The 12,810-nt window shown below is 35.5% G+C and overlaps 1 protein-coding gene across 14 annotated transcripts in view; it reads left to right on the top strand.

Annotated features, from left to right (window-relative positions):
• The window catches only part of PTPRK (protein tyrosine phosphatase receptor type K), a 505,373-nt gene that overhangs the window by 191,081 nt on the left and 301,482 nt on the right, over window positions 1–12,810 (top strand). For all 14 annotated transcript variants that reach the window (XM_019729452.2, XM_074333558.1, XM_019729449.2 and 11 more), the window contains exon 3: window positions 5,366–5,637. In XM_019729452.2, the coding sequence (XP_019585011.1) occupies window positions 5,366–5,637 (272 nt within the window). The remainder of the gene's footprint in view (window positions 1–5,365; window positions 5,638–12,810) is intronic.

The raw sequence follows: 12,810 nt of genomic DNA, 5'->3' as shown, positions 1-12,810 counted from the left end.
TTCTCAATACGTTTCCTAGGTACACAAGAGTGGCTCTAACGAAAATGTTTGGTGCATGCTCCCAAACATTACACTCTTCCATCAAATGATTCTGTCTGGAAGCAGTATAAACCAGTTCCAATTCTGTGTTTCATTTTTGTTGTTTTGATGTTTTCTGATAATTTAGGTTACATATATCTAGAGCTGATACTGCCTCAACCGTTTTATGTTCTTATATTCTAAGAGCTGGTCTCTTTGTCTTCTTATTCAGTCATTCATCTAACCAACTACAGGTAAAAAGTATTTATTGAGCTTCTACTATATGCAAGACCCTTGTTCGATGCTGTTCCAGTTATCAGTTCATTGCCTCACCACTCAAAAAACTACCCTCCATTACTTACTCTGTGATAGTGGAACTTGACCCTTTGCACACCTTTCCTTTGTAGATCTCACATTGTTAAGCTTTGTCAATAGAGAGTGCTGAAGGGGCATTTCAGTGGAAGGAGTTCTATTCCTGGTTGAATGGTGCTTCTGTTTTAGTTTCTTCTTGCTGGTGCTGCATAGCTGAAAGTTGCCCAGAGCACGTAGTCCCTCAGGGAGCTTGCAGCACCAGCCCTGGCCTGGTGACCCCTTTGCTGTGCCCTCCCCAACAGGCACATGGTGCTCCCCAGGCCTCATACCACCCTGCTGGAAGGGAGTGTTTCCTGCTTGTCCCGTAGCTGTGGACCAGCTCTGGTTTGAGTGACCCAACATTCTTTTTCACCACCCATTGGACCGTAGCCACACATTTTAAAGAGGTCTTATTCTCAGCAACCTTCCTCCCCTTTCAACACTTTTTTCTCTCCTTGTGTATTGTGGTTATTCTTTAGGGTTCTGTTTATAACTATAAAGTTTCTACTCTCTTATACTTTGTAACTCTTTATAGCACACTTTCACTGTTACATTTAGTGTGTGGCTGCTCTCTTCTGATTGGATTCCAAATAAATCAGATGTTTTCCAAGAGAACATTATTATTCTTCTGTGGGAGGTAAATGATCCCTATATATGCAATAGCAGTGCATAATTAAGAGCCAGAACAAGAAAGGCAGAAACTGTGTATCAAAGGGCTTCCACACAGGGGAAGCTTAACATGGGCTGGGGCTGAGGAAGAACAATGGGTAAAGATTGTCTGGGGGCTTAAATGAGAGGCTTACTTCAAAGAACATGAGCCCACCTGGAGAAGAAAACCTGTGTGCTATGTGGAGAAAATAGTGAGGGCTCTGTCAGGTTGAAGAAGGTGGTGCGTGAGAATGGGAGGTAAAGTGGCAAAAATACTTTGTGATCAGATCATGGAGGGCTGTTAATACTGAGCAGAAAAGTTGAAATTTCTCTCACTTTAGTTTATAGGGCACATTCAATGGATTCTCAATAAGAACTGATAATAAAAATATTATGTTAGTGTACTAAAGGATATATATAAATGAAAGAATTTTAGGATGAAGTATGGAAACTTATTTATTATTCATTATTTTCTTTGCAGTTAATCCTATTTCCTGTGTTATGCTATTCCTAGAAGTATAGCTTAAAGATAAAAATTTCATTAAGACATACAATTCATAGGGCATTATTTATTCATCTAGATATTAGACTGTGGTGTTTATGAATATGGGACTTGCTTTCTTTGGCTGTTCTTTTCAATAAAAAATGCTGTTTGGTCTAAGTACTCAGTGCTTCTCTATCCCTTTTTTAATGAATTGCAATAAGACGTTCCTGATTTTTGTATTTTTTTGTTGTTGTTGTTGAAAGAAAGCCAAGATGTTGTTAATCTGTAGGATGCAAATATGATTTATTTTAAAAAGCGAAATAGCTTTCTTTATTTCCTAAGTATTTATCATTATTTATGTTGTTCATGTAAGATAATATTCATGTAATTTCTCTCTTTTTTAAAAAGTACAAATCTATTGCATGTTTCATTGTGGAACATTCAGTGAATATACATAAATGAAAATAAGAAAACAGAAGATAATTACAGCTCTCCCTGATAATACAGCTAACATTTTGCTATATCTGCTTTGTATTATTTTTTTTGCAGTCCTACGTGCATGCACATTGATAACATATGAATATGCATACATTTACACAAATGGATTTTTTACATGTTTTTTCATAAATGAATAAATTTTCTAACCTGCTTATTTTACTTAACATATTGTGACTATCTTCCACTAAGTGATTTTAATAATATCATTCTGGATAACTGCATAATTATTCATCAAACTGATTTACTGTAACTTTATAAATTGCCTATTATTGAACATTTAAAACTTTATTTTTCTCTATTTTAAACAGTGTAATGATGCGACAAACATATTTTTAAAGCTATATCTTTGTACATATACAGGATTGTATATCTAGTGTGCATTTCTAGATTTGGATGAAAGGGTCTATATTTCTTTTAAAGGTTTTGATTTTCATTTCAAATCGCAGTCCAGAAAGATTACAATTTGAAAACAAATTATTATAAGCATATAATTTTTTCTCCTATGTCTTTAATGATATATTTGAGAACTTCATTGCTCAACAGACTATGAGGAATACATGTAAGGCCACATTAAAAGAAGTTACATTAATTAAAAGTTAGTACCTTATATGTGTGTGCACACAGATGTTTCATTATTACCTCTTGAGATAGCTAAATTACAACTTAATAGAACTGTGTTCATTAGAAATCGGAGGGATTAGTTAGTTGGTAACAGAACAATTGTAAGTAAGGGTTAAATTATAACCTAAAGAATGAGAGAAATGCATATTGTAGAATTTCTTGACTCTAGCGTTTAGTAACCATTTATTCAGGGAGACTTTAGAAGTAATTTTTGTAAGTTGATAAGAACAGCATAGTGTTCTCTATGCTTGGGATAATAGACAGGCATCTTCTATCAAACAGGCAGGTACCTTCACGGTGCCTACTGCGGAAATTGCCACTATATGAAGTCAGTTGGCGAATTTTAGATGGCTTCTTCCTTCCTGGAACTGTGCAATAAATGCATATTATGCAACAGTACTCAGAAAATGTAGCAGTAGTCAGGCTGCACTGATAAAAGCCCTTTTAGCAGAAACATTGTAGAAATGAAAATCAGCATTTTAGAAAGATTGTATTTAACTCGCATCGAATACCCTTGAAATGCTGAATAGTTTAAACAAGCTTTATTTTGTGATTTTTGTCTTTCTAATGATCAAATTGGTGGTTCCAACAAATTAATATACTTTGCTCATCCCATTTCCTCAATACGAAAATTATTGTAGCTTTAAAATGCCACTGGCTGAAAATTGCTAAATGGTCTACATGGTAAATATCGTACTATATAATTAAAATGTGAGGCAAACCACATTTTATTCCAAAGTTTATTTTATAATAGAAGAAAATAACTCTTTGAAAGCCTATAAGTCATTTAGAGAGCACTAGTTTAAAATTGACAATCAGAAGTCATAACTGATGCAAACTTGTAGAAATAATCCAAATGCACTACTGCTATAACATGTTACTGAAAAAAAACAAAACAAAACTGTTGTAGCAGTGGAGAAATAGCTCACGGGTTTGGGAAGATGCTGAGGCCCAATACCAACACTAAGTAACAACCAAGATCTCAGGCCTCCTCATAGTTACAAGCAATAATTGCTCTCCTCTGCTATGGTGAATCGGAAAGACATTTCCGTAAAGCAGCCATTATAACCTAAAATAGAAACATCCTGCTTCTATAAATTGGGTTGTGATCCAGGATATCCTGTTAAAAAAAATGTCATAACTTCTCCAAAAATACATATGGTCAATTTATTTTTTTAGTGTGCGATCTATGAGAATCAGGAAGAAAAAAAAAAAAAAAAATTCCAGGTTACAAAAGAAGAGATGAAAACTGGGAAAAATGAAGTGAATGTAATGTCTGTAAATATCACTATAGTTAGCTTATTTTATACTGATAGTGCTATCATATGAAATCTTTACAAGGCTCTGAATCATAGAGTACCACCAAATGGGAACTGGACAGAGTTAAAATTTTGGTTTCTTATATAGTAGAAGTACTGTTTTACCTTCCATGATTTGAACCTATTGTTGGGGGTTAATTGAGCTGGTTAGACTAGGGTCAATGAATGTTTAGTGTGTCACAGGCAAATGTTACTGTGTTTTAGCAAGGAGACCCAAAGGGTTGATTAATTCTACAAGTTGGTTAGGAAGGGAGGTCCAAATGTAACCATTGTAACACTGGGTTCTTTGACATTATACCCAATACTTTTAAGTTAAAATTATGTCCTAGGGAAAAAAATACTGTATAATAAAATTTGTGTTGTACCTTAAGTGCAATAAATAGATATATTTCCATTTTTGTTATAATGTGTCGTTGTTAAAATGCACAGTGACATGAGAAACACTGATTAGTTTTCTCGAGAGGTCCTTAGACTGATACTGGCAGTTGATGTTTAAGTTCCATTTTTGCACTTGGCATTACATGACCTTTGCCTGTCGTGCAGAGACCATGTTTGAGGATCAGACTGTGAGGTAATAGGAGGGCAAGTCTCCTTATGTACTCTGCCTCCCCATGGTAGATAACCAACGAATTGTTATTAAATCAGGAAGTGGAGTAGAATAGTGGTTTTCAAACCAGACTTGCAGCTATAGAACAACATAGGAACTAATTGCAGAATTGGGTTCAATAGCTATGGTGATTAGCTGACGGCTTCGTGAGGCTCCAGGTAGGTAAATAAATCTACCATATGTCAGATTCTCAGCTTTAGAAATTTAACATTTTAAACTTCAGTCCTCAAACTTACATTGCGAAGTGTCCTTTTTCCCTGAACTGAAGTTCCAGGTTGTCAGTACACTGTAAAAGATCATACAGCTTCTATAAATAGTGATCTGGAGATTAGAAATCACAAACGGTTTCAGTGCCTATACTCTTTTCCCATCTCCCTGCAATAGTATTATGGATAAGGGAAGGGAAAGATGCACCCTGTATGTCAATCAGGCCCATAAGTTATTGCTTTGTTTGTTTGATATTAAAAGATCTCTGCTTAGTAACATTAGAGATTTTTAGAATGGTAACTGGATTTGAACCTGAGTCACCTATTTGACCATTCAAATAGTCAAAGATATTTGACTGAATAGGTTATAGGTTATTGCAGAGAGCAAATGTATTAATACACGTTATATTCTTTGACCAATGTCTGTCACCTAATAAGCATTCAATTTACTTGTTTGGTATCTTTCTATGTCTGTATTCTAGAATACCCCGCCTTGTTAGTTAAATTTAACACTCAGAATGGGTTGGTATTATTTCTAGTATTCTCTCTATTATTATATATTCCCTTTTGTTTATACATTTATTTAACTTTATTATATGTAATGTCATTTCAGGTTCCTATATGATAGTGGACTCTTCAGATCATGACCCTGGAGAAAAAGCCCGACTTCAGCTGCCTACAATGAAGGAGAATGACACTCACTGTATTGATTTCAGTTACCTGTTATATAGCCAGAAAGGGTCAAACCCTGGCACTCTGAACATACTAGTTAGGGTGAATAAAGGACCTCTTGCCAATCCAATTTGGAATGTGACTGGATTCACAGGTAGAGATTGGCTTCGGGCTGAGCTAGCAGTGAGCACCTTTTGGCCTAACGAATATCAGGTAATCATCTGTTCTTTTCTGGTTTATGCTTTAATGTTATTGGATCTCACTGTGTATGTAATACTTATAGGTACCGGTAAATACAAGCCCTATAGGAATGAGAGATTGTCCCTCTAGCCCTCCCCCAACTTGTTCTTAAGTTAACGTTTGAATACCTTGGCACAAAACCTTCAAAAATAGAGACTATATTTCCACATATAGAAGTATGAAACTCATTGGCAAAGAGCTAGTTATTGACAGATATATTTCTGTGTCTCTGTTCAGGAAGAAATAGTGCTTTTTGATTGGAATGTAGTATTCGGACAGCATTGAGTTGCTCGTTGAAAACAACATTTGGAAAACACGCATGAAATAGTGTTTCATGAAATATGTTATCTAAGGGGGAGATACTTTGAATAATTATTTATATTTTTGTCAATTACATGAAGTATAAAAATAAGCAAACAAAGAAAAAAACTGTCCGCATAGCTTTAGAATCCCCTCCCCCCCAACACACACATGCGATGATTGGTTTAATTATGATTAAACTAGACAAGCAATAGTGTCAATACCTACTTTCTGTTTTGTGTGACTGAGTTTCTATGGTCTAACAAAAAAGTTCATTCACTGGTTTGAGTGTTATTCAATAATCATCACTATGAGGTTCCTGGAAAGGGAGTTAACCTCTTTTGAAAGTTCACTTTTCTATTAGAACTTGAGATGCACACTTTTAAATGTCTTGCTTGTTTGTAGCTTATTATACTCGTAGCGCCAAATGAGCATGCGTTTATGGAAAAGTATATCTTATTATGTTCAATGGGTAACTTATAACTAAGGACAGCTTCATTACTGCTTTTTTAAAAAAATAACTATTTCTTCAGGTTAGGTTTGTCTTTATTCCTGAGGGAGGGAAAAATTCAATGTATTGTTTTAATTGCTTTGAGTTGATTTTCTATTTTATTAAAAGCCTCTTCATAGTTCTGTTTCCACAGGTAAGGCTCTCCATTCAGGGTTAATGTTTCTATTGAGATTTCAGTGGATTTTCATTAGATACAAGCTAATTCCACTATCCCAGAACAGAAAGATGTTTTTCTTCAGTCTGGGAGAGGGATCTGTTTCTTCTTGGATCACAGCTTTGGGAAGCCTGCCTATGTGGAAGGTGGGTGGGTGGAGGTATGTGAAACTAATGTTGAAGCCCTGGAAGCAAGATCAGTGGGCTTCTCGCTGACAACTGTGGGTTGGTGGCTGTCATTGCTGGGTCACCCTCAGGAAGCATTGTCATTTTACTGACTTCACAGAAAATCTCTTATTGGAACACAACATAACACTGAAAAGAAAAAACTTTAATTCAGCAAATAAAACTGTCAGTGGATTCAGCTTCCTTGAAATAAATTAAGGCCCAAATAACAAATCTAGCAAAATTGTTTAAAAATTGGATTCTGAAGTCATATTGTCTGTATTCAACCCCACTTGCCCTTCACTATGTAGATAGTGAAGTAGGAATATTTTTCTGTGAGTCCCCAAATGATGTAAATGATGCGGGATCTGCCAGCAGTTTCTGGGTGTGGGCTGGGATCGTGTCTCGTGAAGCCGGAGAATGGACTCACGGACCAGGGAGAGGCAAAAAGTTGTAAAGGAAGATAGTTTATTAGAGGCAGGAGAAGAGGTTGCAGCTCCCGAGTGGGAGGGGTACCCAAATGGGGGTGCCCAGTGACTGAGGCAAAAGCTCTTACTTTTATACCTTCCCCTGCCTGTTTGGGGAAGGGGACTGGAGGCTTCTATTGGAATTCATCTATCAGGTTTGTCCTGTTTGCCCATCCTGAAGGGATTAACAAAATATCCCATTCCTATTTATCAGATCTGCTCCTTTGCCTGCCCAAAAGGGATTTGAGATAATTTATTAACCTCAAGGTGCATTCTCATAGCTTTGTCCTGAAGTGAAGGAGGCATTCCAGAACTTGGAGTTTTAAGATATGGCTGCTTTTTGTTTATTCCACCAGGGACCCCCCCTGTCTACCTAGGAACATGCTAAGTAACCTGTCTCAATAGTTTGTTAAAGAATCAAACTATTGTACCTTAAAAAAAAAAAAGAGATTCTGCAATGTTAGTTTTGTTACAGATTCTGCAATGTTAGCTTTAATGTTGACTATAGTACCTAGAACTGGATGAATGCTTCTTTGTTCAGTCTCATTTTGCATGACAAAGTTCCCTAGTTTATATGTACCTGTGGTGTTTTTAAGCAAGCAGTGCAAATAGTGCCAGTGTGAGCTTCAACCTGGCCAGTGAGATCTTTCTGGAAATCTCTTGTCAGAGAAAAAGATTATGAAATACATGGAGCCTATGGGTAAATGTCTCTTTGTTGTAGATTGAATTTAAGCCACAGATCATTTCTTTTTAAACAATTACTCATCTTTCACATCGTTTTCCTTAACCTGCAAAACTTTAATAATCAGTAAGAGTAAATAAGAGAGTAGAGTATTTTCCATGTGCTTAGTGCTCAATAAATTATTTGATTGATGTTTCCATTGATTCTTCCATTTAGAGACGTAGTTTGTATGTGTACTTCCGTGATTAGGAACAACCAGCATAACATAAACTGTATGTACCCTTTTTGCTATTAGGAAATAGCATGGAAAACTTTTGACTATTGCTTATAATAGCATACTTACAGATTTTTAAAAATTAAAATGTAGCCATTGCAGTGTGTCATGTTAGGTTCTTACTCATTTTCACTCTTAAAGAAGCACTGCATATTTATTTTTAATTTTCCCCAGACTCTTAGTAAAGTTAAGGTACACGTATAAATTATTCTCCTTTGTTCCAGTTTACTCAATTTCTCTTGTCCAAAGAATTTTCACGGTCTAATACTTCTTGAACCTTTTTCTTTAACACTCTAATTTTTCTAATTCTCTTTTCTTTTGTTGTATTTCTAGTGGGGAATCCTATATTTTCTTTGCTTGAGCCATTCCTTATCTGACCACTCCTCTAATTCACCCCTTCTCACCCAACATTAACAATAAAAACTATCAAAAAGAAAATAGCCTCAGAGTACTACTACCTTTACTTAGTATGGGACAATTTTTGTACAAAAGTGATACTCCCTGAAGTGTGTGTGTGGGGGATATCCTTTATACAAGCTAGCGCTTCTCTTTTCCATTTTCCTGTTGAACTGAAAATCTGAAACAGATGTAGTATATCTTTGGTGTGGTTTGTCTTTCCCACCAATTCCATCTTACCAGATGCCTACCTAACAGGAGGTTGATGTGGTGATTTAATCACTCATGCTGTGGATTATTCAATAATGATGAGATACTAGTTTTTAACCCAAAAGAAACTTAACCTCTGATTTGAAAAAGGAAAAAATAATATACATGAAATTGTGAAATAAGGCAAAAATTATCCTCCAGATAATGAATTTTGGGTACCTGGCAGATCAGGATATGACTCATGAACTTTGGGGCCAGCCCTTCCTGGATGAATCTTGATTCTGCTACTTACAGCTGCACAGCAGTGGACGTACATTTCTTAATCTCTTTGACTGCAGTTTCCTCAAACTGAAAAATGAGGATCATAATAGTAACTGCCTCATTGGGTTATTGTGAGTATAAAGTGATTATATGTATATAAACTGTGTAGAAAAGTGTCTGACAGATAGTGTGCATTTACCATAATGTTTGGTTAATATTATAATGGGTAAACAAAAACATTGCAGACTCTACTGGATTTAATATGTGCTCAGAATTTTCTTCTGTTTTGAAACCATGCTGTTTTTTTTTGAAAGACTTTATTTTTTTAGAATAATTTTAGTTTCACAGCAAAATTAAGAGAAGGTACAGAGCTTTCCCATAAGCCCTCCACTCCCACACATGAGTAGATTCCCCTATAAGCCTCATCTCCACCAGAGTGGTACGCAATGGGTGAACATACATTAACATTGTATTCACTCAAAGTCCATAATTAATCTTAAGGTTCACTCCTGGTGTTTTACATTCTAAGAGTTTAGACAAATATGTGGCATGTCTATCATAGTATCATACAGAGGATTTTCATTGCCCTGAAAATCCTGTGCTCCGTCTATTCTTCCCTCACCTTCCATGCTATTGTTGTCAAGTTTTTTGTTTATTAAAATGTCTAATTACTTGACACCTTATTAACATGAGGTCACACCATGCTAACCCCTGGAGATATATAGGCAAAGTCCTTTTTCTCTTGAAGCTTTCAATCTAGCTTGGCACACTGTAGAGGACAAAAATGTAAATCAGACACCGTGAGCAGCTTAGTCTAGATGGGAAATGTGAGATATACATAGATAAAATTTGAAATAATGTAGCATTTGTTAAATGACTTAAGAAAAATAAATATAAAATGTAGTAGGGAAAATGAAAACAAAACATAGATTTGTTTCCAAAGTAATTTGAGGCAGAAATGGGACTAGAATTTTTGCCTCTGGATTCTTCTCTTCCTAGATTAAATATGTTTTCCACTGTGCCACATTGTTTTTCTTAAAACATAATTAGTTGGAAGTAACATTTTTATAGTGAAACTAAACAAGCAAATATAAATTTTGTTTATGACATAAGCATTGTAGTGATACATTAATATATAAGGAACTTCACAACAATAGATGTCTTTTCAGCTCACTCTACTAATTATAGAAAGTATCATATTATATTTGTTTTATTGGCCACCGTCACAAGTTGCTAATTCTGCCTGTTTTTATAAGACTTGAGTAAATACTGTAATTTTTTTCTTCTAAGAGGAGCAAAGATTTTTATTAAAGCGAAAGTACCGATCTCTTATGAGTGGGGGTACCCAAAACTGGGATGCCCCAGTACTGTAAATTTTTTAATAGGTCACTAAATAGAAGTAAAAAGAGAGAGGGGGGAAAAAACATTCTGAGGTATTATCTCAGTGTTAAATTTCAATGAAAGATCAGCACATCTCTAAAAGTGTAATTTTCTCCACTTTGGAAATCTGACCTGTCTTGTATGTGTAAAACTAAGTTCTGCTTTGGGATTAAATTCATTAGTTTCTTACTGAACAGTGAGGTTGTTACCAAATGAGGCAGGCAGACATAACTTCCAAACTATTAGCGGAAACCTAATCTGCTGTTTTCCATTAACTGGGTGCACATCATTAATCACAAAAATGCGTGATGAAAACTACAAAGGTTTGGCCAGAAATTGGAAAGTGGTAATATAGCAGAATGTGGGTGTTTTTTTTTTTTTTTTTTTTTTTTTTTTAAACCTGTTAATTCACTGAGAAACAAACACTGAACTTTTGCAATCCATTTTCTTAACATTTTTCATTGGTTTGGAAAAAAAAAAAGTAGTAACTGAACAAGCATAGGATTTTCTGTTTTTGTCTCCTTTTTAAAGGTTTATGTTAATATGCATTGCACTGATATTTTGGCAATTGCATAATTGTTACACGCCAGAGATGCTGTTGGCTTTGGATCTAAGAAGATTGGAACTTAAACCAAGGGAATGTTTATTAAAAAATAAAGAAAAAAACTCTAACAAGATTTGTCTTTGGCAATTGAGGCTGGAGTAAGAGCATGCTTATGAACCATCCATACAAAATGTGAGGAAAAGTGGATATCACTCCTGTGCCATAAAGTTCTTGGAACTCTTCCAGTTTATACGGGTCATTAAGGATGTGTAGCCCCACTAAAGAAAGAAGGGCAGCATGACTTTTTTTCTTAGATGTATTACTCTTCCTGGGCTGCCATAACAAAATACTACTGACTGGATTGCTTAAACAACAGAGATTTCTTTCTCTCATGTTGGGCCATGTGACACAGCTCTGGCCAGTGAGCTATGGGAGGACTTCTGGGAAATATGTTCCTTCCTGATAACAAGGAGAGACATGTTGTTGCATGAGGACATGACGCTTGGTGTGACTGCAGTTATCTTGTAACTATGAGGGAGGCGATAACAAACTGAGGGCAACAGAAGAAAGTATGGAAGGAGCCAGGGTCCTACTCTCAGGGGAAACACTAATAAAAACAAGAATAGAAAGAAAAACTCTTTTGTAAACAATTTTTAGATGAGTATTTTCCTATGCAGCCAAAAACATTCTAATATATCATGTCATATCTTTCTTGAGCTTTCAAGCAATCCCAACCCATCACCATATATATTATTTATGGATAAAACATGTGAGACATATGGCAGAATTAAAAGTATACATATCCATCTATGAATGAAACAATTTCAGTTCGGTTGTGGAGAGATGACAAACCTATGTACCTGAAAATGTAAATAGGGCTGTAAGACAATCAGTACCTGAAGGGAGTAGAAAGAAAGGAAGGAAAGATCTATTGGATGTCTACCACGTGTGAAACATTGAGCTGGATGCTTCCATGTATGCCACCTTTAGTTTGTTTCAACATTTATTTATAATAAAGTGTGTGGATGAAACAAGTGCACTGTAACAAATCTAACCTCACAGGGTGATCTGATCATAAATTCCTAACAGGGCAGGTCATGGTGGGTAGTTATACCTTAGACACATAACTTCTTTAATAAAAGGTTATCTTTGCCTTAAGCAAGCTCTGTCCATTGTTTTAGTGCAGTACATTAACACATTTTTGTATTGCCTCATTTTCAGATCCCTAGGAAGCCTAACCACCCTCAAGAGAGCACATAATCTTGTTAACTATCTTGTAATCCAGTCGCCTCCTTTCTTTTTCCTTTCATGTAATCTTTTTTATGTTCCATCTTTAATTCCAAATGTATAAAAGACATTCTCCAGAGCGTTGGAGGTCTTGCTCGCTGGGATTATGGCCAGTTTGGTTCACATAAACTCTTACAAAAATTCTGTACAGGTTTGGACATTTCTTATGTTGACAAGTGCTAACTTAATTGAATGTTTCTTATCTTCATGGATGGACGAAATTGCTGGCTATTTAGTGATAAAAATTATTCCCCTTTTCCCTCTTTAATAATTTAATCTTACTTTTAAAAGTTTGGACTTTAGCCATATCGGTGACTTCTGAATTTAGTCACAACCAGATAGGCTTATTTTAGTTATGGCAACAGTAACTGTCTAACACAAGCAATTTGGCTCATTACTGGCAAAAGACCTTCTATTATTAACAAAGCAGCCTTTTGCTGCTGATTTTTAATCTTAATGATTCCCTATTTCTTTCATTTAAAGTACTCCAAATGGGTTTGGAAAAACTCCTGTTAT

This window comes from Rhinolophus sinicus, linkage group LG05 (assembly GCF_036562045.2).
Source record: "Rhinolophus sinicus isolate RSC01 linkage group LG05, ASM3656204v1, whole genome shotgun sequence".
Lineage (NCBI taxonomy): Eukaryota > Metazoa > Chordata > Mammalia > Chiroptera > Rhinolophidae > Rhinolophus > Rhinolophus sinicus.
Note: the sequence above shows the minus strand (reverse complement) of the source record. Positions and strands in the feature narration are given on the sequence as shown.